At 42.4% G+C, this 22,769-nt stretch overlaps 2 protein-coding genes and 1 long non-coding RNA gene across 9 annotated transcripts in view; 1 reads left to right on the forward strand and 2 right to left on the reverse strand.

Moving 5' to 3' along the window:
• The window catches only part of LOC128082566 (uncharacterized), a 58,711-nt gene extending 58,336 nt beyond the window's left edge, over positions 1–375 (reverse strand). The window contains exon 1 of the long non-coding RNA XR_008207723.1: positions 290–375. This is a non-coding gene — a long non-coding RNA (uncharacterized LOC128082566). The remainder of the gene's footprint in view (positions 1–289) is intronic.
• MEAK7 (MTOR associated protein, eak-7 homolog) lies at positions 1–11,699 on the forward strand. 2 transcript variants are annotated; one of them, XM_052686783.1, is made up of 8 exons: positions 1–352; positions 1,555–1,731; positions 4,044–4,274; positions 4,901–5,045; positions 5,644–6,081; positions 6,555–6,673; positions 7,821–8,000; positions 9,227–11,699. In XM_052686783.1, exons 2-8 carry the CDS (start codon positions 1,564–1,566, stop codon positions 9,350–9,352), a joined length of 1,407 nt encoding a protein of 468 aa, XP_052542743.1. In that variant the 5' UTR covers positions 1–352; positions 1,555–1,563; the 3' UTR covers positions 9,353–11,699. The 2 variants fall into 2 exon arrangements, with proteins under 2 accessions (XP_052542743.1, XP_052542744.1); XM_052686784.1 differs by lacking the exon at positions 1–352 and adding an exon at positions 438–518.
• ATP2C2 (ATPase secretory pathway Ca2+ transporting 2) overlaps positions 11,612–22,769 on the reverse strand; it is a 25,387-nt gene continuing 14,229 nt past the window's right edge. For 2 of the 6 annotated variants that reach the window (XM_052686772.1, XM_052686773.1), the window contains exons 13-27: positions 21,776–21,873; positions 21,041–21,142; positions 20,121–20,210; positions 19,061–19,162; positions 18,322–18,478; positions 16,792–16,962; positions 16,161–16,258; positions 16,026–16,076; positions 15,517–15,683; positions 14,776–14,844; positions 14,587–14,703; positions 13,887–14,034; positions 13,200–13,295; positions 12,752–12,893; positions 11,612–12,083 (exon numbers count right to left, since the gene is read on the reverse strand). In XM_052686772.1, the coding sequence (XP_052542732.1) occupies positions 11,971–12,083; positions 12,752–12,893; positions 13,200–13,295; positions 13,887–14,034; positions 14,587–14,703; positions 14,776–14,844; positions 15,517–15,683; positions 16,026–16,076; positions 16,161–16,258; positions 16,792–16,962; positions 18,322–18,478; positions 19,061–19,162; positions 20,121–20,210; positions 21,041–21,142; positions 21,776–21,873 (1,721 nt within the window). In that variant the 3' untranslated portion in view covers positions 11,612–11,970. Of the gene's footprint in view, positions 12,084–12,751; positions 12,894–13,199; positions 13,296–13,886; positions 14,097–14,586; positions 14,704–14,775; positions 14,845–15,516; positions 15,684–16,025; positions 16,077–16,160; positions 16,259–16,791; positions 16,963–18,321; positions 18,479–19,060; positions 19,163–20,120; positions 20,211–21,040; positions 21,143–21,775; positions 21,874–22,769 lie in introns of those variants that run through there. The other 4 variants (XM_052686774.1, XM_052686775.1, XR_008207722.1 and 1 more) reach the window with 4 other exon arrangements.

Below are 22,769 nucleotides of genomic sequence, written 5' to 3' on the forward strand. Positions count from 1 at the left end.
ACTGCTGAACTGGTGCAAGGTCAGCAGAAGCAGAATCTCTAACCCTGCATTTCTAGAGCGAGGCAATGCCACATGGAGCTACAGTATGGAGTGCAACCTGAAGAACAAGAGACAACGCAATCGCATCTGAGACTGTTCACAGAAATACCATCTCTTTAGGCATCAACTCATTAACGCTGATACGAACCGGAGCACCACAGCAGGCCCAGCTTGAGAGACGCACCGCGAGCGAGGAGGACGGGCAAAGAGATTAAAATAATTTACGACCAGAGCTTTTGTTTCTACATACGTGCAGTCAATCATCGCGAGGACGCATCCTCGGCCGTGCTGAAGGGCTCGGAGCGAGCTGCACGTAGCTTTAACGCACACCGCCACCGCGCGGCTGCGAGGCGGCACCTGCTGTGGCCGCAGGGGCGGAGCCGCGTGCTGAGGGGCGGCCCCGCTCGGCGCCATTCCCGCGCGCAGCCGCAACGCGTTGCTCGGCGGGCGCCAGTCGCTGAGCGGGGCTGTGCGCAAAGGTGCGGGGCGCGACGGGCGGCGAGCGGGGCGTGAGGGGGCGCCGCGGGGCTGCTGTGGGTTGGGTAGGAGGACGGACTCGGCGTAATGCTTTTTTCGCTATTAAACAAGATCAGAGTGGAAGTAGCAGCCCTGAACCGAAAGCGAAGTGCCGGAAGTGGTGTGGAAATGGAAAGCAAACCGCAAAAAAGGGCGGATGGTGCAGTTTGTCTTCCGTGTGCGGCTGTGCCCGTAAGACGGGGACATGGAAGGCTGTGCTGCCGTAGTGCAGCTCGGGATGCCGGGCACGCTGCTGGGTCTGTGCTGCTCTGAAAGCTCGTGCGTGTGGCCCAGGCAAACCCCCAGCCGTTCAGTTAGTCGCTGTAATGCGGGTGAAGCCCGAGACACTGAGAGAGGTTATAAGCGTAGCGTCAGATGTTTAAACAAAACACACGAAGGAACCCAGCGCCTTGATGCTGTGGGTGGCAGCTGCCAACTGGTCCCGCAGTCATGTGAAGCCATGAGGTGGTGCCGTGTCTCCAGTCGTACCCTAACTCTGTTCGCCCCCCTTGTTTCCTCACGGATTTCTGAGTCAACTCATGAAGAAAAACTCCTCATGCGATCTTCAGAGTGATGGTGCTGCAGTGCTGTGTAATGTTGGCAGGCGCAGCTTCAGTCTGTTAATGCAGCAGGAAGATGCAGCATCATCTGGCATAAACAATCCATAAGTAGGCTGTTACCTTCGCCTCACTGATGTATTCCAGCTGACAGGCTCACGGTCACTTTGTGCGAGCTGATTTAATCATTAAATCATACTAGTTTTTCCATTTGAGGCCTCGATGACGTTTGAGTTGGTAGACAGGGTGGTCTAAGCAGAGAGCTGACTGTCCTTTTTTGTCACAGTTACTGCTACACGGTTAACAGTAGTTTCTCATCAAACTCATTCATTTGCTCCTCTTGTAGAACTTGCACTGGTATGTCAGGCTGCTCTGTGTGTCTCTTGTGACTGTTGTGATACCGTTCTGTGTTTGCGTTTATTTTCCTTTCCCTTTGCTTCAGGTTGAAAAGATGGGAAATGCAGAAAGCAATGCCTATCGGAACCACCTTTCCAGGTTTCTTCCTGAGGAGCAGTCTGATGTTGATGGCGTATTTGATACCTTAGCGGGATCAAGCAGCTCAGCAGCAGCCAAAAATGGAAAAGCTATGAAGAAAACTGTCACTCTGGAAGCACTGAAGGCAAGAAAATAAATTATTCTTGATACATCTGGAACAGTATATTGAATGCAGTTCTAGAAAAGAATTAAAGACATGGCAATAATTATTTTTAAGTCTTAATTTAATAATATTTTGTGGTAGGACACGTAGTTAATATTTTCTTACAGATTAAGCTGAGAAATGACTTCTGAGTTGGTATTTCTCTCCTGAGTCTTCCTGTTGCATCAATTTCTAGCTTTCCTGATCCTGAGATATGCTGGGAGGTATGAAAATACTTTTACAGAATCTAGAAAAGTGGGAGGAATGCTTTTCCCCCAGGAGTCTGTACGTGTAATTTATTTATGGATTTTCTCAAGCTGTCACATCTCTGTTTTTGACTGTATCTTTCTCCTTCAATTGCATCGCTATCTAATGTTCTCACTTGCATCAGGAGAGAATTCAATTTTGCTTGATTAAGCTGTAGCTCCCTATTTTATCTAATTAGTATATGTTATGCTCTCTGATTACCTTCGCATTGATATTCTAATCAAGAAAGAAGTAGAAAATGATTCATTGTAATATTTCATAACTTCAGTTAGATAGGAATCAAGTGGCCAAATGAATGTAGTATTAAAGTGCATTGGTACATACGCTACCCAATTAATGGACTCAAATTAGAACCACGTGAGAGATACAGGATATTTTAAGATATTTAACAATGCATCTGCATACAGACCAGCTTCAACTTCCTTCCAGCCTGGCTGTTTGTCAGCTCTCACCAGTTTGAAGCAGTGTTGCTGCTGCCCAGTCTTTCAATTCTAATACCTCCTTCCATGAATCTGGTCCTTGGTGACCTGGAGGAAGTTCTTTTTCTGGCTTTGGCCTCTCAATGGGATTTTTGATGAACCTTTGCCTATTCCCTTTGCTTTCCCTTTTGCTTGCCAACTTAAATCTTTGGACAGACTGCGTGGAGGTGCCTACTTCCTCATTACAGGGGTGATTGCAGTGGTGTGCCTGCATTGTAGGCTCCTGAGATTGACTGATACATGGCATATTTGATCTAGCAAGTCTGATGACATTGGCTGGGCCCCACTTACAAACTCTGGTAAATTCAGCTTTAGTACAAAGAAGCTGCGTGGCTTCTGGGCCAGAGCAGGCTGCACTGCACAGTTGGAAAGCAGAAAACGTAGGTATCTCTAGATAATTACTTGAAGCCCTTTACAACAGGAATTCTAAGGTGTCAGAGATGTGTGTTTGTTAGATGTTTTCTAAAGCTTCCCTTCCTACTGTTCTACTTCTCTTCACCTGCCCTGTTCCCCTTGAGTCTGCTCTTGGAATAACTGTAAGCATAACAAAATAGTGCAGCTAAGTGGTGGGTGGAAAGGATATGGAGTGGGTGGGTAATACTGCAGTGTGTCCAGTGTCATGTTTTTAATGTTGTTTCCTGCTGCCTATGTTACTTTAGGCTCATGCAGTGCTGCTAGAAAGCCTCTTGAAGGCAGCTGTACCCCCTGTGACTGTCCCTCCCTCTACACGAAGCTTTCTATTGTGTGTGACTGTGGCTTTACTAATTCTGCTTCTGCTGAAATCAATGGGAGTTGTACCACTGACGTCAGCAGAAGGAGGGTAGAGCTCAGCACGTTACATCTCACCCTATAGGCACAGCAACAGCCATTAACATCAAATAGGAACATCCCTGGTGGCTTTGATAGGGGTGGTATTGAGCCAGCAATAGATGGGTAATAGCAGCTCTGCTGAATTGATCAGGAGTGCTTTTATGGAGGTGGGGCTCTGCTGATTTTAGTGTAGTCCCCACTGGGCCATGCCTCAGGTCATGTATTCAGCATGTTCTGCACTGTGCCTCACACAATGAAGACACTGTAATAATATCCTAGCATACAGATGTGTTTTAGATGACTTATTTTTAAGCCCTGTCATTAACTGGAACACTGTGAATACTTCTTGAACACGGATTCAGATCTCTTTGTGGTGTTGTAATGTGTGCACACGAATTGAAGTCTAACTGAATTCAGTGGGCCAGTCACACAGCTTAGGTGACCAATCCCTGAATTCAACTGTCTTAGCATTAAGGATGCCTTATGAAACTCAGATGACCTCAGTTCTGTTCCACATGCACTGAGTGAAAAACATTGCCCACTGCCTGCATTGTCATGAGACCCAGTCTGAAGATGCATAAAAAAACCTTTCTTCTGCTTGTGATTTCTACTCATCTGTTAATAAAAAAACCTTTGCTCATAGCAGTATATCTCAGTGCACGTTAACTGTGTTCTTCATTTCAAAAGTATGTGTTATTCATTTAAAAATATACATTCTTTCTGTTTTTCTCCTTGTAGGCATATATGAGGGAACCGCTGCCAGAGCAAATGACTGTTAGGCTGTACAATGGAATGAGAAGTATTGACCTGACTGGAAAATCGTCTGCACCCAGTGACCACATTGCTAAGGAGCAGTTTGTAATTTTCATGTCCAACCTCTTAAAAGGAAATGCAGATGAGAAGATTACCATAATAATGAGAATGATCTCCTCCACAGAAGGACCTGTGAAAGGCAAGGAAATCCAAGAGGTACACCAAAAGCGAAATGCATGTTTTGGGGGGCAGTAAGAGAGCACAGGCTTTGGTAGGTAATCTGAAGGTAACCCTTAGGACGCAAGATGATTCAGAACAGATTCATGGCTGTTTTTCACTCTGCTGCTGGTCTGCTGATATTGGATAGATGGCGTTGGCTGGAGTCAGCAAAGAGCGAGGTGTGGTTGGTGCTTCTGGGAACTGAGCTAAATGTAGCATTAGCCACAGGGTAGATCAAGTAAATATCTTTTGCAAAGTAGAATTCATCAGTGGCTTCTACCCTGCAAACCTTCAACCCCTACCCATCTTTTGCATTCTATTTTACAGGGACAATTTGGGATGTGATATTTAAAAACACACTTTTCAAGCCTTATGACACTGATAAAGTAATTACAGAATCACAGAATTACAGAGGTTGGAAAGGACCTCTGGGGATCACCAAGTCCAACCCCCCTGCCAAAGCAGGTCCCTTGGGTAGGTTATTTCTGACTTCATGAGAGGAGATGCTTCTGTCATGGGGATTACAGCATCAGTACTGCTTGGCTTTGCCCTTAGAAAGTCTTTGGAGCACTGTGCAGCGTTATTTAAGAAATGATGGCATGGTGATGTTTTAACCTTTTAAGTTCACAGAGGATCTGATCAAGTCTGTAGTCCATGTACTGAGCTACAGGAAGGAGCTGAAAGGTTGGAATTTGGAGAATACCAGGGATTCTGCAGGTGGAATAAAGGCTCTGTCTTCTCAGCTTCTATCAGAATTGAAACTTGCAGGTAAGCAACACTGATGTAGTACATCCCAAAACATCACAGAGCTTGCATGATCTCTAATCTCAAAAGAAATTTGCTCTCTGTGCCATAATTCAAATGATGAGACCTGTTTTTCTAAACCTAGTGCTTTGAGAATAACTTGGGAACTTTTGATTATTCTAGCTTTCTCCAAAAATTCAGGATTGAAGTCACAGTTTAAGCAGACATGCAAACCTGTTTTACAAGTATCTGACCTGCAGGTGACTTTTTGATGCATCTGCAGATGTTTTCTGATTGTATGTCATTTTGCAAAGCCCAGACTTACCTTTGCACTGTTGCAGTAATAGATTTTGCTGTTTTCCAAAGAACATCTCATTTGTTGTTATACTGTGAGCCCACATGTTTTAATTATTACAACCCAACCAACGTCACAGCTGATGTTTCTCAGTTCTGTGCATGCATCTGCTCGATGTAGCTGACAGCTACACGAGTCTCTGCCTTTTTGTACATGATTTTATGTCTAAATAAACGAATATCTTTTTTATACTTAAAAATGAACTGATTGTTTTTCTAAAGGAAAGTACAGTGCAGCTTACTACTGTTTCCGTGTCTTATTATTTAGATGGGACAAAAGCTGTGAGTCCTCAGCTGATGGAGATGAACTTTGACAGAAGTGTCATTGAGGACTGGGTGTACCGAGTTCCACAAATCTCAGCTTTCCTCAGCGTTGTTATCAGGCAGGGCCTCCATGTCCTGCATTCTCTCCCAGACCAAACCAAAGACATAGTCAACCTGGTTCCAGGCTGCAAAGGCATCAAAGGAAGAATTGTCAGCCTCTTTGACATCCCATCTGTCATGTACATCAACTCCCATTTGCCTGCAGAGCTGCAGCATAAGTGGCGGCTTTTATTTTCTTCTAAACTGCATGGAGAAAGCTTCTCCCAGCTGTGTGCACACATAGTGAACAAAGGTCCCTGCATTTTGATCCTAAAGGATGTAGATGGCTTTATCTTTGGTGGCTTTGCATCTCACTCCTGGGAGGTGAAACCACAGTTTCAAGGTAAAACTCACTTTTTTTTCTTCTCCCTGTTAATATCTCACAGTTCAGGAAAACATTGCTTATTCTGCACAGGTACAAGGATCCAGTCTGCTTAATGGATATTGTCATTTTATTTTCATAACAGATAGCATTTCTAATAGCTTAAGTGTATTTTCCCGTGTCAAAAATAACATTCATTTTGGAAGTGTGTTAAACTACATGCCAAGTTCTTGCTCTTGTGCCTGGCCAGGCATATTGCTGAGGAATGCTTATCGTTTGTCTGTCATTTGATAAGACTTTTAACGCTGCAGGACGTATTGATCATGCTCTCCTTGTCAGTCAAATCTGTCAACTCCTGTAGCTCCATAGGTGAGAGTGGAAGCAACACAGCATGTGTTGAAGCAGCGTTTAAACAACGCGTCCAGCAGATGGCAGTCTTTCACTTCAGAGCTGCTGAGCCGGCGGTCTGACCTCAGATGTTTTTCTCTTTGCAGGTGACAACAGATGCTTTCTGTTTTCTGTTTTTCCCTCTCTTGCTGTGTATACATACACAGGATACAATGACCACTACATGTATTTGAACCACGGCCAACAGACAATGCCAAATGGACTCGTAAGTACTGAGAAATAACAGTTCAGAAGTTGGATTTATGGCTGAGTTTTGGAAGTGTTTTGTTTTTTGCTTCTATTACTTTGAGCTGATTTGTTTCACTTCCTTTTTCTCTGAGGATGTTTCCATTCTTTTCTATGCTAGTTGTCTCACAGTTACTAGGAGGACTATTATTATTTGCTGCATGAAATCATCAGTATAAGGCATGAACTGTGGATACCAATGAAGAACTGTCTGCAGTTCTAATAGAGTTCTTACTTTTCTTTATGGTTGGCATGTATACTGAAGTACCACATAACTAGGATAGGCTTTGTTCATGTCTGGCCCAAGCAGGTGGGCTTGGTGAAGGTTTGGGTTCTGGAGATTATGGCAACGATGTGTGTTGGGTTTTTTTTTCCCCAAGTTTTTTGGGAGAACTGGCAGCATCTGTCCACATTATTGAAAAAGCAGGAGCTGGCTGAGCTGTGGAATGGAAGAGCTTTGTATGGCTGTTCTCATTGCCACAGTGATTGTTTTTTAAGTGATGGAATTAGAGCACAAGAGTTTTCTGTAGGCTGCTGCTGCTGTGTGGGTCCAGCGGCAGAAACTCCCTTGACTCAAATCCATGAATGAGCTCCTCAGATGCAGAGGAGTTTCTGCAGAACCACAGAACGAATTCTATTTGGAACAGTGTTTTACAGATCCGTTGTGTTATGTGCCCTAACTCTGGGAACTGCAGGAGACCGAGATAAATTTGCAACACAGAAAACAAACAGCATCAAATTGCGTTACCCATTTCTGTAGTTACTTTTCTGGATGGAAGAGATGCAGCTAAACCCAACGCTTCCAATCTGTTTAAAATGGAGCTGTCAATCCATAAACAAAAGCCAGTGAGCTGCATTTCTGGCACAAGGCAGAGCCGAAGTCCTTGTAAATCCTGATATTCTGTAAAGCACACAGGGAGGGCAGCATCACGCGGGTAAGTTCTTATTTGTCTTCAGGAATGCTGGATCCGTGTACAGATCAGGTTCACTCAGAATATGTTTCCAGCTACCCACTGAGCATGGCATAAATACAGAACTTGGCAGCGTACCAAAGCCTTGCTTTCATAACTTGTCTGCTCTGTTTTACATGTGTAGCAAAATGCTCAACGTGCTGCTTTTGTTTACAGGGCATGGGCGGGCAGCACGGTTACTTTGGACTCTGGGTGGACAGTGATTATGGGAAGGGACACAGTAAAGCAAAACCTCGATGCACCACCTACAACAGTCCTCAGCTGTCAGCTAAAGAGGATTTCACACTGGATGCCTTGGAAGTCTGGGCAGTGGGAGACATGCCTGAAAGTGCAGAGGTTGGTGAACAGGGCTGACAGCTGTGAAATGGTGTCGAATTGGAATGGGAGGAGATGGGAATGAAAAATGTGCAGTTTCGGTTTTCTCATTAACACTGGCTCCCTACTGTAATGAAGAATGTTTTCTTTAACTCAACATTTTGTTCCAAGAAAATTGCAAAACAGTGAAACGGATGGGAGTTCTAGTAAGAAAAAGGATCAGGAGCTGTGAGGTGATAGAAGAACAATACTTGATTCAGAATTTCTAGAGGCCTTTCTGATACAGAGGAATGGCTTCAAGGGAGGAACCTCCTTGGAGGGGTTGAGTGAAACCCAGTGTTTGTAAAACAGAAACAAAGGCCTAGAAGTGCAAAAAGAAGTCTCAGCTAGAGCTCAGGAAGAGAACTGAAAGAAGCAAAACGTTTCTTTATCAGTGAGTTGCAACTTACTGTTGTTTTGCAGTAGATTAGCCATTTATAATCCTTGCAGCTCCAATCTCAGCACTTCCTTATCTAACAGAGACTAATAAAAAAGCAGCAGGAGCTGCATTTAAACAGCTGATACTCTGTATAGAGCAGTGATATTTGAAGTGCCTAGGAAACCTGCTTTCAGCCGGGATACAAAGAGAGAGCTTTGTTGCTTAAATAGTTTGTGATTAGATTTATGTCAGTCTTTCTGCACCTGGCTTATCCCTGGCAATTAGTATGAGACCTCTTTCCTGTCTCCTCTGTCCCTGCAGTTCATTCTCTTATTAAACTGTCTGTTCTGCACAGTTGCTTGGGTTTTTGTTTTTTTTTTTTATGGCTGTTTTTGTTTTAATTTTATATTTCTTTTCATACTAAATTAATGTATCCTGTCTGCTCACTGGACACAAAGAATTTCTGAATAGAAACGGAACAAATTGTTTACAACAACTGTTGAATTGTACTTGAATCTATTCCTTAAAAAAGAATTCACATCCGTGCTGGAAATTGAGGTCAGGCTCATAGCTTGAATGAACCTGAAACAGTCCAACGTCCCATCAGACATTTTGTTCTTTCTATTTTGTCTATTTGTTCTTACTATTTAGTCGCTTGATGTATCCCAGTGAATCTTAGATGCCTTACTTGAAAAGAATGCTTGCTTCATTGTGACAAACTTGCAAACCACATTTCTTGTGGACTTTTGAGTGTGTCTCTTTCTGTAGCTGAATACTGAATAACTCACAGTGACAATGTAAACTGACTTTATTTTATTTTGCTTTACAGACTAAAGGTAAGAAGAGTATCCTGGATGTAGACCCTGAGGCTCAGGCCTTACTAGAAATGACTGGGAAAAGTCGGCACAGCGAAGGTTTACGAGAACCTCTCGAAGATGAAGATGATGATAACTGAAAGGATTTGCTCCTCCATGTTAATATTCCTCTTTTTTTCCCCCTTATACTTCCTTAAATATCTAGAGCTACCCTTAAGCCTCACAATTACACATTTAGGGTTCAGTGCAATATTTCTGCCTGAAGGGTTTTAAAAAATTAACTACATACTTCAGAGATACCTATAATTAAGTGCCAGCTGACTATGAAGAGCATTCCTACTAGATCTGAATTTAAAAACAAAAGTTACTGACAGTACTGCATACTGACTTGGGGAAGAACTGATGTGTAGTTACATGAAAACGTGTGGACAAGACATCGATTAAGGCACTTATACCTCATCTACATGTATTTATTTGTATGCAATCAAATTAGTGCAAATTTTATTATAGCTTATGTTGGTAAGCACAGAAAAGTCTCATGATTCCATATGAAGAATGTTATTAATTTGCTTTGCTTCAGTTAAATCAAGCAACTCTAGGGGCTGTAAGAGGGGCAGAACTCTTAAGAATACAGAATCCAGTTTGATGGTAATACTTGGATGAATTTCACTAAATATGATTCTGCAGAAACCTGTTGTTTTTAAACATAGTAAAATGAAGCCAATGCGTCAGTCAGTCATATTTATCCTAAGAACAAGCAAACCCTGGGCTCCTGGAACAAACATACCTCAGCAGAAATTCCCTAGGGAGGAAGGTGCCTTCTGTAGTGGCCTCAAGTGGTGTAAAAGATGGAACTGTGAAATGGATTAAGCAAGAAACATCCACAGGTAATCGTGAATAATAGCTGCACATAGCTGTGGATAAATAAATGAATGGAAGTCAGGCTTATGCCTTTAACTCCTGTAAAGAAGACTACCACACATTTTATTTCCACATACTTAATCAACATTGCTGTATCACAAAACAGATGACAAAAGCATGAAACGTCACTTGCAGGTTGGGATTCTGATCGTGGGGCATTCATTTGTTCTCTTCTATGTGGTCTTTTCCTCCTTCTGATGCTTTTTATAGAGAACCAGATTTGAAATTCCAGATAATCTGCAATTGTGTCTTAATGTAGATCGCACTTCTTTTAATTAAGGTATATAAGCATTTGTCTTTGAGAGGACAGCACAAGAAATCACTCCAGCCATATATCCTGCAATTCAGCTGTGCATTCAGTGCCACTTATAAGTGGTGTACAATAGAAAATGCTGTGCAGACAGCAGCTCATTACATGATGCTTTCTGTAATCGTGGCAGTGCTGACTTCTGTTTTATTGTCAAACTCCCACCAAACACCTCAGAAGTATTCTTTGCTCAGGCCCCATCAGCACTTACTAAGTACTGCCGAAGCAGAGAGCAGGCAGACACAGCTGAATTTCTGCAGTTACACAGTAAGTAAACACTCAACTTACCTTTTTCTCCCCCATAGTGAAGCAGAGACTTTTTCTTGAAGACAAAAACCACTTGTAAGGATATTTTTAAAACAGCAAGCATGGAGGGTGAGTTGCACAAAGCTGTTCTTCACCAAAAATTATTACAATTGCTGAGTTTTCTTCAAATTAAACTGTGTCAGTGGAGCTGGTTCTTTCTAAGCTATGAATTGAAGGTGTAATCCTGTTTAAGTATCAGCTTGTGGAGATTGGCATAGCATTTTGAGCTCCAAAATTCTGTTTTATGACAAGATAAGAGTCTCAGGCTTAAACTTATCATGTTAAGTGGAGAAGACTGATACCACAGCAATTGCAGCAGATATCAGTGAAACACTACTTACCCAACCCAAGCAGTTGGGATTGTTCAAGATGGGCATGGAATAATCTCAACTTTCTTTTTTTGGATTGAGCAATCTGTGTTTAACACATCAGTAAACGTCCAGAAAATGTGCCTGTTCTCAGCAGCAGGCTTGATCTAAACATCTCTCACTTCCATGCAGTTGTTGATCCAACTTCAAAGCTCAACATCCTGTGCTCTTGTGAGAGTAAGCCTCTTCCCCATTGAACCCATCCACCACTGCTCACCAGCTCAGCCAAACACTTTGCTCCTTCTAGTTACACAGGGACAAAAGAACCACTGCAGTGTTCAGCAGAGGCTGACAGGAGTGCTGCACTTTAACTTTCAACTCTCTGTTTGAAAACTCACCCCAGATTCCTTTAGAGTCTGGTTGGATCAAAGCTAGGGATCATGGGATCTGGAAACGCTACGGATTGGTGATAGAAGTGCTCACAAAGGCAGCTCTTTTCAGCTAATTTAAAATAAAAAGATGGGTCTAAATCAAGAATCTTCAGATACTTCTGTGCATCATTTTGAAACATAGAATTTTATTAATAAAAATCACTGTGATTTAAATAAATAAAACTTCAATTTATGCACAATAGATTTTTCTGTACAGGTGTGAAACTGCGTTACTCTGTTTGGGGGCTACCAGCATTCTCAACACAAAGATCAATGTTATAAAAATATACCTGATCTTGCTTTAAAACAGGAGTCATTCCAGAGATGTCTGTAGACAGCTCACGTAGCTTATGTACAGTGCACAAAAGGAACAGACTGGAGTGGGAAGAAATGTTTGGTACAGATTCACTGGGGTGTCTTCGGAAAAGATGCTATTGTTAGACCAATGCATTGAGTTCCCCAGCATCACAGCTCTGCTCTGGGCATCAGTTACTGCATTCCTTGGTGTGCTTCTGGTGGCAGCAGTGTTTTTCACAGAGTTTGACCAACTCAGACACGATGAAAACTGAGGAAGCCAGTCCAGTAAGAAAGAGCAAGTCTGTAGAGAGGAAACAGAGCGTGGGCAAACACAGCTGGATTTCGTGTTGGGCTGAGGGCCATCCTTCAGTACATACCTGTTCTGGTGCATCAGCACAGAGGTACAGCCTAGCTATGCTCGTGGTAGTTGTTGAATTGGAATAGACTTGTCTACTGTCTTGTCTATTCTTGTCCACAGTGACACGCAGTCACAGCTGGTACAGCCTATGTGATGGCTGAACATCACTGATCATTTAGAATCACTGAACCCCACTTCCAACAAAGTTCCTAATGTAAATACGATATAATTTAACATGGTAGAGTTTGCTCAGTCTGATTCAGATGGTAAAATATGCATTGCATTTCAACTCAGCAACATTTACCGAGCTTTTTGCAAAATGAAGCGACTGCATAATGATCCTGGATAGATTTATTTAATGAAAAATCATCAGACAGAGCTCATGGAAAATCTCAATCTGCCTGCGTTTATGTACAGTAAATCAAAATTGAAAACCTGGAATATCATTAACTACAAGCATTTTTGTGTAACTGCTTCTCTGTATTTAGGTATACGTGCCACTGCCTGATTGCTCCCACCAGCAATCTCACGGGAGCTGTCACGTAGCAACTCTGCAATTCCACCTGCTTTCTGAAGTAGCTGAGAAGATAGATACGTATTTTGTAACTTACCTAGCACTCCTAAGTTCTCTGTCTGGAAGATCTTCTGTAATGGAGGGACGTATATAACAGCCAGCTGTCCCAGAAATGACCCGAGCACAGAATACAAGAACATGCGGTTTCGAAAAAAGCCTATTTCCAGTATCAGCTTTGTCTAGAAAAGAGGGAAAAAAAATAAAAGGAAACACAGCATTTCCCAATCTCCTGTTGGTATTTGAACGTCAGGCCGTGTCTTTGCACATAAACTCTGCCACTATTGGGAGTACTGAAGTTACATGAATGCTAACTCGGACAAGAGCTGGACAGCTGAAAGCATCACAGTTGAACAACGATGGGTAGCAAAGATGATAAAAATCACACTGCTCTGAAGGACTGTTAAAAAAAGCCTTCCCATGCAAAACGTTTGCATTCTAGTGGGTTTTCTTCAGACCAGAAATTGTTGCTGATACGACGATCTCACCTGAGAGCGACACGTCAGAGCATTGAAGAGGTCAAAAAACACAAAACACGTGAAAGTCATGGTTGTGGTCCGGGGGGTTATGCCACCTTTAGGATTCTGAAAGCACACACACAGTTCCAGGGGTTAGGTTAAGCCTTGCAACAGTAAGTCCATGCAATAGGTGAACTAAACATTCCCTGTAACGGTCCCAGGCAGTTCAAAGTACAGTCAAGTAAAGGAATAAATCTACTTCTAGTTAGTACAGGCAGCATTGATTTCTCCCTGCTAATTGCTGGGTTTATGATCTTATCAACCCTATTTTTAACTGATGCAGATTTTGAATGAAGCATATTCTAAACTGAATTATCTACACCGTTACAGCACTAATAATTTTAATTAACCAAAATGTGTAGTACTTACATGCTTGATATTCTCTACATCTACAGAACTCTAGAGGCAAAAGCTGCCTTGGAGTGCTGGAATCGTTTCAAGTCATAGTTTTCTCATTCTAGATAGAAAGGGTCAAATAAGAGACAAAACAGGAAGGCAGAAACAGAGCAAGGACTCTGGCTTCCTAACACTCTGCCCTTACTAATCCTTTCCCATTGGATGTATTTCAGGGAGTTAACGTGTACTGCCTTCAGAAATTGCCCTTCACTTTGTTCTGCACCCTGATGAAAACAAGATACGATTGCAGATTTTCCTCACCTCCTTCCAGAAGACAAAGAGGGTTCCACTAATGATAATTAGAGCTGACATGAAGATTTTCAGGATCAGTGATTTGCTGAGTATAGTGTCCGTAATACATCGGGGTGGCTGTTTGATTGTATCCTTATCAACAGGTTCAACTCCCAAGCTGCCTCAAATAGAAGAGGAATGCTGCATTTAGTTAACACAGGTTGTCCTGAGATGATACTGCTGGTAAGAGAAGATGGATCTGGAAGATTAAATTCTTTTAAATAAAGCATGAGAGATGCCAGTGTTCTGGCAATGTTACATAAGGCTGTATTATCTGTGAGAGCAAGATAAAGGGCCTTTTTTGTTTTGCAAAGCAAACTGCTACAATGACATAATATTAAGCTATCATAGTGCATCGTACCCATACATCATCATAGAGAGAAAGCTAGGGGTAAGATTTCAGCCAACATCCCTCCCATAATGAAGATGCTGTAATTAGCAGTTCAATGAGGTTCTTGTATCTTGTGATTTTGGTTCCACCCCAAAACAGGAAGATGTCAAGCCTCAAGTAAGAAGCAAGTAAATAGCTTCAGGAGGGACCAGAAGGGAATACAAGGACAGCTTGTCTTATTTAGCCATCAAGTGATTGGCACAGCGATAAGAAATCATAACAGCTTGTGCTCCTAAGCCAACACAAAGCTGTTACGTTGCTTATTTGTCTCTTTTATACCTTTGGGCTGGGGGCCCATCCATGATGATGTTGATCCATAAGATCTGCATGGCATTGAGTGGATTAGGTAGGTTGAGCACTGTTGACAGAGTAATTAAGCTCAAAGCTGAAATGCTCCTGCAAAGCACAAAAGGAGGTTTAGTCTGCGTGGCCTTGCTTCCTCTGCAGTTAAAGCAAACAAGAACTCACGTGCTCAGCTGGAAACGGACAAAGTTTTTTATGTTGTAAAATATTCCTTTTCCCTCTTCTATTGCGTTCCTGGAAGGGAAGGGAGAATGCATTTAATAACTAACATTAACAGTGTTTCACACAGAGCTCTTCCTATGACACCTGAAGACAAGTTACCTTCTCCAGCTTTTATCTCAGCTGAAATAAAGGCCTCAGCTTAGAAAGAGGAGAACAATGTATCTTCTCAGTCAGAATGATTTTATCAGGACTAATCAATCTGAAAACTGTGGTTCACGTGGCCAGGTCTTGGTTCATAAAGCAAACACGTGACCTATTATATCCTCACTCTACTCTACCTTCTGCGCCTGTTGTTACAAACCAACGGAGTGTTGCAAATTATGCATCTTTCCTCTGAACTTCTTGCACAAGGCAGAGGGAACAAGTTAAGATTACCCAGACCTGTAGGCACTTATAAATCTCCAGGTAGCTACAGTAACTGAGGAATCTCTATAGCTACAGCAACAAGAAGCCAGGGCTTTCAAGTGAAAGCTAGGTTTGTCACCACCACCCGAAACAAAAAAGTTATTGCAGTACATGCAACTGAAAGTGAGCCAGGCCCCGCTGAGGAATTCATCTCCACTTACACGTCCTGCCTCTTGTGATTTTCCCAGGGCTAGTCACATAACAGCCTCATTGCAATGGATAGCCAGAAAGCACCTGAAGTAAGAAAGGGTCAGATACTAAGGAAGTCTCTGAACCTACATTACTGTTGAGAAGTCATCGTCCACAAGGATCATGTTGGCAGCCTCTTTGCTGACATCTGTACCCGCCTGCCCCATGGCAATCCCAATATCAGCAGATTTCAGAGCCACAGCATCGTTAACACCATCTCCTGTCATTGACACAACGGCACCAGCTCTCTGCAGAGCCTGTGGGGGAGAAGAGAGGAGGGACTCTGAAGCCAGGAGAAGAGAAGTCCTGTTGGCAATCGCAGGGCACTGAACAGAACTGCTGCACAGTTTTGAATGCAGACTGCTTGTCAATACCAAGCATAATACTACTTGCATCTCCCAAATGACCCAGGAGAGGTGGGCAGCAGAAGCACTAATGATATTGTTGTAAGCAGTGCCAATGCTTTAGCTTTGGTTTTCTGGTCATCTAAGTTTGAGCTGATCTTGTCCTGGGAGACCAGGTCATTGACACAACTCCTGAGGCCCACCCTGTGCCTTATTTTTGCCAGGTTTACAATGGATTTGAGAAACTTTTAGTACCTTTATGATTTTTAGCTTATGCTTTGGACTTGTTCTAAAGAAAATGGAAATCTGAAAAACAAAAACACATGATGGTATGAGATGGATGCTAGTGGAGATGGAACAAGGCCTTGATACTGTGCTCAAAACCATTACGTTTTTGACAGTTGATGAGAGTTCTGACTCTGCCACTTGATCCAGCTCTTCCCCGGACATGGCTTTCAGTTTTCCATTGCAGAGACCAATATTCTGCCCTGCAAAGAGAAACCCAGAATAAGATCCGCTCATCAGCTCTGGAAAAAGGCAACATTTCCTGACTCGAGGAGCAGGGGCAGCAATTTAAGAGCTGATGAAGGCAGTCACCCTGGCAGTGTGGAAGCAATGCAACACTCAGGACTGGAGCTGGTACTGTGTCCAGCCCTCTCCTCTCTGCTGCTTGCACAGCGTACTTCTAAAGGCAGAAGGCAAAAATGGGAAGCACAGATGCTCACACTTGGAACATTAGCAGAGTCCATAATCCCAGCAAGGCCATTTATCTCATTTAAGGACATTAAGGCTGAGATTTTGCCATTTCTTGCTCTAAAATAGCACAAATCTACAGGAATTTGGCCCATAGTGCACAGCTGTTTTATCACTGCATTTAATATTTGTTTCAGTGGAAAAGGCAGGAAGTCAGTGATATTTAGAGCCTCTATTACACAAAGAACGATACAGATAATCATTGACAGGTAATGTAACACAACACTGGACTGATCTGACAGAGTAGGAAGGAAACCAGGTTCATTACCTATAGCCACAGCAGTTTCCAGGGCATCTCCAGTTATCATCTTTACTGAGACACCAGACTCAACAAGGACCTGCACAGCTTCTTTCACTCCAGCCCTGGGGGGATCAATTATTCCAACCAGGCCCAAAAAGGTCAGTTTGCCAAGTTCTGAACCTGAAGCCAAAGCGAGTACTGGAAACAGAGGAGGGGAAAAAAAAGACAACAAAGCAAAATTACTTATAATTCATTTTCGTACATTAAAATGAACACTTAGGGGAGATCTTAACTTTTCAGTTTTCCAACTGAAAAAGTCATTCAAGCCACATATTCAGATCTTTTTATATAGGAGGCTCAAAAAATTGCTCTGCTTGAACAGCATTTCTGTTTCCTACATTTCCCTTACAATTTATTCCTATCTGATTTAAATACCTACTAAGTCTTTCCTAAAAGCAGGCAGATTGAGACAGTGCAACATTAGAGCAGACACTATTTAAGTGCTGTGTAAAACAATAGTGCCCCTGTGAAAACAGAAGTGTTTGAGGTTTGATTTTAATCTACGATTTGAGAAATAAATCTGGTGAAACTTTCATCATGTGAAGCAAGGCTTCTTCTGAGCACTCTGCTTCTGTTCTCACTGCCCAACCCACATTGTCCAATTGGTCCTGAATAACTCCGGGATATTTTGCCAGGTGTTCAGGGCAGCATTGCTCTGACGACTGAATCACAAGCTCACAGCAGCTGCCTCAGCTAATTGCTTTTCTTTTGGAAGGTGATTTGCCATTCACAAGCCAGATTTAGATATTGCCAAGCAAGCTCCGTACACCAGTTACTAAGCAGAAGATGCAGGACTGGAGAACACATACATTAACTACATCTTCCAGACCTCGCTGCCAAGACATGTTCTCATTTACTTACATCCTGAGAACACGCGAAGGAGATGAAATGTCTCTGTTACTGTGTGAAAGTCTAAGATGTTTCTGATGTGATCTTTCAGCAATGAAGGAAATGCCACATTTGTAACAAATTCTCCACTTCGTGCACTGACATGAAGTCAGGATCAAAAGGAAATCATTACGTTTGGTCCTAATAAAGAATTGAAATAAGCATCAAATGAAAATGTCAGGGCCCAAATCCATGCTCTGATCTCCCTTCACAGTTGCTTTTTGTTGCTCTTAAAACAGCTCTTCAAAGCAAAACTTGGCAGAGCACTGACTAGATCAGGTGAAGCTCTCAATGCAACTTTCACTCTGTAACTCAGATGATCACAGCGCTTCAGGGAAGAGAAACATTCACTGGTACCAGTGCTTATTTTCAGCTCCTTTCAAGCTCACTAAGTTAAATCCAGCAGGAAGGGAAAAAAAAAAAAGGGAGAAAAAAAGAAAAGATTAATGGTAACCAACATCCAGCACACTAAAACCCTTGCTAGACTCTGACACGTACCATGGAGAGATCATGTAAGTGATGCAAAGGGTTAAGCCTCTGCCCATCCTAACCAAAACTGAGCAGGAAGGTATTGGGGCATAACAAGGGACACAGGCAGCAAGGACTGACCTCGTAGACCTGAGGAGCCCATTCTTTTCTCTTCCTGCTGGTAGGAGGCTTTCTGCTGAGGTGTGAGCATTAGTGAGATGCCACTGCTGTTATACATAGTGCAATGTCGAATCACTTCTTCAAATGCCCCTTTCATGAAGTAAATATCTTCCTGATCCTTTAGAGGGAGAAGATAATGTATTTTATCAAAAGAAAAAAAAGAAAGAGGACATTAAAAAATACTGGCAATGCATAAAGCTTTTCATCTGATACAGACAAAGTCCTTTCCTTGCTCTTTTGCCTGTTTCATAACATGCCCACCTGCAGGTGTTATTTATAGGATGCAATGGCTTTGCTTGGGCCATTTCTCATGCTCAGCCACTGCAGACACAGCCTGATGAAAGGGTATGAGTTGTTCACCCAGAGAATATCATCAGCTGAAACAAGCTCCTTATTAAGCAGGGAGGGAAGAACGGCCAACATTTTCTTCCAAACATCACATCTCCCTTCTCCTGCCAGTTTTCACCAACAGCTTCTGTTTTCCTGATCAAACCACTCCACAAAAAGAATTCTCCTATTCGAGCACAGCACTACCAACTAAAATTACACCCAAGTCAGGAATTCTGAGGTTTGCTCAGTTTCTCCTCCTGATACACTTAACTTCTGAAAGCACTGTTTGCTGAAGAGATACCATTTCATGCCCATTGTTGAAGTGCACAATTAGAAACACGAAACCAGCCCACAGGACTGCTTGCTTTACCTGATTTTTCAGTGTGCATTTCACAGCCATCCACTTTTGTTCAGAGCTAAACGGAATTTCCTTCTTTCTTGCATAAATATCTTTTATGTCAGCTAATTCCATCTGAAGTACAGTAAAATAAGAAGAGCACTGTAATGCTGAACAATGCCAAAGCTTGTCTTTACTTTTTATGGCACAGATTATGTCAGGAACTGACCATGTACTTCAAAGGCAGTTGTGTTTTATAGAGCACAAGAGAAAGCATTGGGAAGAGTAGAATCTCTATTTCAAAAAGATCTTTCCCCTTGGTGCCTGATATGGGATAAACTAACCCCTAGTTCGAAGCTTTTGCAAGAAGCACTGGGCTCTGCAAGAGCACTAACCATGGAGCTACACTGCTGTCCAGGCCCTCAGTGGGGCTTTGGATCAACTTTGTTAGAGTTACAGGCTTAACATGAGGAGCTAAACCAGATGTCTGCATTGCTTCATCAGCCACCTGCTGTAACTTATAGCCCACCTGAGCTCAGAGGGCCACAAGTTCTGCAGGGTTGATCTGATGATTCCTTAGGTGCTTATGGCCTTCTGTCTCTGAGTATGAGTACAACATTCATTCAAAATTCTTATTTTACATAATCATGTTCAGAACAATGTAAACAGCTACCAAATGATCCAAACCCAGGGTGGCCCTATGCTATGCTTTCCGGCATGGCCAGTTCTTGCTTGTTTTTCACACTCGTCTTCCTCCTGAACTCTTAACTTGAATCCAGAGGAAATGTAAACAGACATTTTGGTTTGAGCTCAGAAGAAATCTATGCAGAATAGCTGCACTAATTAACCAAGCAAAACAATTACTGCTGTTAGCACAGAAGCTCGGGGAAGGTGTTTGTCCATGACAAGAGACTTACATGGGAGAGGTGTACATCTACAACCCTGGGAGAAGAGAAAAGGAAAGAAAGGATAAAAGCAGTCTGCAGGCTTTGAAGAAGTCTGATCACTGCTGTCAGACTTTACAGGTCCAGCTTTTCTTTTTTTATTATTTTTTTTTTAAATTCTGGAATATTTTCAATCTCAGCAATCTTACCTTCATTGCGAGAGCAAGAAGAGCTCCTTCCGTGGGCTGTCCTATCACACTGTTTTTCCTGATAATGGCATTATTGACCACGCAGCCAGCCTAGAAAAAGGGAAGTACTCACATGGCTCATTTCTTCTAGCACTAAATTAATAGCTTTTTCCATCTCTTTCAATGAAATAGAGAGAGATTGCAGAATGAAAGCAACCACATCCCAAAAGATGTACTACTCCCTATAACTGCATCTCCTGAGATAAGTTCTTGTGCTTTCTAAACCTGCTTTATCCGCAGAATGTACCCTTTTTTTGGGTAAATTTTACATTTTGGACAAATAAACCTGAAGCAAAACTCTCTCTCTCTCTCTTTATATATATGTATATCAAACTAACTTCAGAAGTCATGAAAACTCAGACCTTCCTACCATTGCTGCTAATGTGCAGTATGGGTACAGTAAAGCCTAACCTCCATTTGAGGCTCCAGCTCAGATCGTTTCACTGTTCAAACACTCCACCTCAGCCTACACTCAAATGCCCAAGATTATATTTAATGCCAACATGAAATCCAGAGACTGTGGCAGTGCATTTACATATTGATTGCACAGCTGGCTCAAGTCTAGAGTCTGTCTACATTAAAAACCTGAATGTGGTAACATTAATTGCCCTGTCCTCTGCCAGAATCCTAGCTTGTTCCAAAACATCAGTGACACTCAACTTGATGACTCTGGCCTTTCCCTACACATCTTGATTGCTGCCTTTCACCAATTAGCTTCACGTTTCACATCATGACTACTTGGAGAATTTCTCCCTGACTGCACTCACCAGGCAGCTTGTTTAAGTTACAAAAGAGATAGCTTCACACTCTTTACCCAAAACAATCTATGCTAATTAAAACTGAATGCAAATAGGACAAGCTGATTCATAACTTATACTCACCTCCACTAGTTTCCCAACTGAGACGTTGGAAAATTCTTTAAGTATTTCCTTTGATGGCAGAAGAGAAACATTTCCTTCTCCATTGTAGCCCACCCCACTGACCTGAGGAAAGGAGGGAGGGAGAACAACTTTCTCAGTGCCAGACAACACCACACCACGTCTCCACACACTTCAGGAAATTTCTGATTTTGAAGGGATTTTTCTTTCTAGCTCAAGGCAACGCTGCTGGTAACGAATGTATATTAAGAAAACATAAGGACAAAAAGAATCAGCTCGTCTTCTGAGCTCAAGTTCTGTGGAAGTGCTGTGCAGCTCAGTCAAGAGATCTTGTTCTTTGGTTGCAGTGGGTTCACTGGTATTGTTAAAGCCCTGATCATGCCTGCATTTATCAACTCTGCAAGCAGGTAAATGAGCCAAATATTAACGCACTCATAATAAATATTCCTGTAACAGATAGATCCACAAGGCTCAACAGCAGATTTCAGTGTTTACAATTGCAGAGAACAGCAGATGAAGTCAATTTGTTTATGTTATCTGAGTGGCTTTTATACAGGCAGAGCTGGGGCTGCATGCCTCTCCAGCACTGCAGAAGTCCCTTCTCTTTGATTGAACCAGCAATGAAATGCTTTTTTGGGACTGACTCAACACTCCATATTTGGGCTTCACAGAACTAAAAGCAAGTCAGCCCCACTGAGCTTGAATAGGAAAGCCCATATCTCATCACCACCTCCATACCTCTGCCTGGAAGCCATCTGAGGTCACAAGTCGAGTCACTGTCATCTCATTGGCAGTCAGAGTGCCCGTCTTGTCTGAGCAGATGACATTGCAGCAGCCTGATGCAAGGAAGTTTTTAAATCAGAACTCATTAAGTTGTAAGGAAAGGATGACAGGAAAAGAATTTGATTATGCTTCATGGTATTGTGCAAGTAATTTGGTTGTGAGATGCAGTAGGAGACATCTGAAGATGTCTGCATTGTCTCAAGCATCAGGTCTCGAGCAGCCAAAGAAGACCATCATCTCCAGGAGGTGACCAGCATATCCAGGCACTGCATGCCAACAGAATGGCTATTATTACTATGTTCCAAGAAGAAGTATCAAATTCTCACTCCACCACATGCTTCCTCAGATGGGCCGTTTAATTAACCTTTGCTTCCCTATCTCTAAGTCAGGAACAGCACTTTCCCACCTTCCCAGAGGGTTGTGATGCTAGAAGTGTTGAAAACTGCAGCAAAAAGCACTTTAAAATCCAGCTACAAGTGGGAGCTGCCCCACTCACTCTTTGCTTTGTGACAATAAAGCATGTTTATACCAGGGCCCATTTACAGCAGAATACAGCGAACAAGGGAATGAGAATAGTTAACACCATTCTATTTTCCATTCTCAGAAAGGGAAAAAAGATGACTTTAGCACAAAAGAGAATCAGACTTCAGCTCCATTTGAAGTCTGAATATCTTCCCTGGCTCCAGAGGTGATTGTACAGTTTAGCAAAGACTCACCAACATGATTTCTAGGTAAGAGCCTGGAGAGAATAAAATAGATTGGTCTGTGAGTAAATTAACTGCAGTTTTGACTTGACTAGCTTTTCTGTGCTATCACCTCTAATATTTCATTTTCAATTATTTACAGTTACAGAACCAAGTAAAGCTGGAGGATCATGGCCTCAAGTTGCACTAGGGGAGATTCAGGTTGGACACTAGGAGAAATTTATTCTCTGAAAGAGTGATCAGGC

This window comes from Tympanuchus pallidicinctus, unplaced genomic scaffold (assembly GCF_026119805.1).
Source record: "Tympanuchus pallidicinctus isolate F22 unplaced genomic scaffold, pur_lepc_1.0 scaffold22, whole genome shotgun sequence".
NCBI lineage: Eukaryota > Metazoa > Chordata > Aves > Galliformes > Phasianidae > Tympanuchus > Tympanuchus pallidicinctus.

What these genes read in the sequence shown, in the direction of transcription:
- MEAK7 (XM_052686783.1), top strand. Translation starts at nt 1,564, where the DNA reads ATGGGAAATGCAGAAAGCAATGCCTATCGGAACCACCTTTCCAGGTTT. An exon ending in TCACTCTGGAAGCACTGAAG is followed by an intron (nt 1,732 to 4,043) that starts GCAAGAAAATAA and finishes TTCTCCTTGTAG; the next exon opens with GCATATATGAGGGAACCGCT. An exon ending in GGTGAAACCACAGTTTCAAG is followed by an intron (nt 6,082 to 6,554) that starts GTAAAACTCACT and finishes TTCTCTTTGCAG; the next exon opens with GTGACAACAGATGCTTTCTG.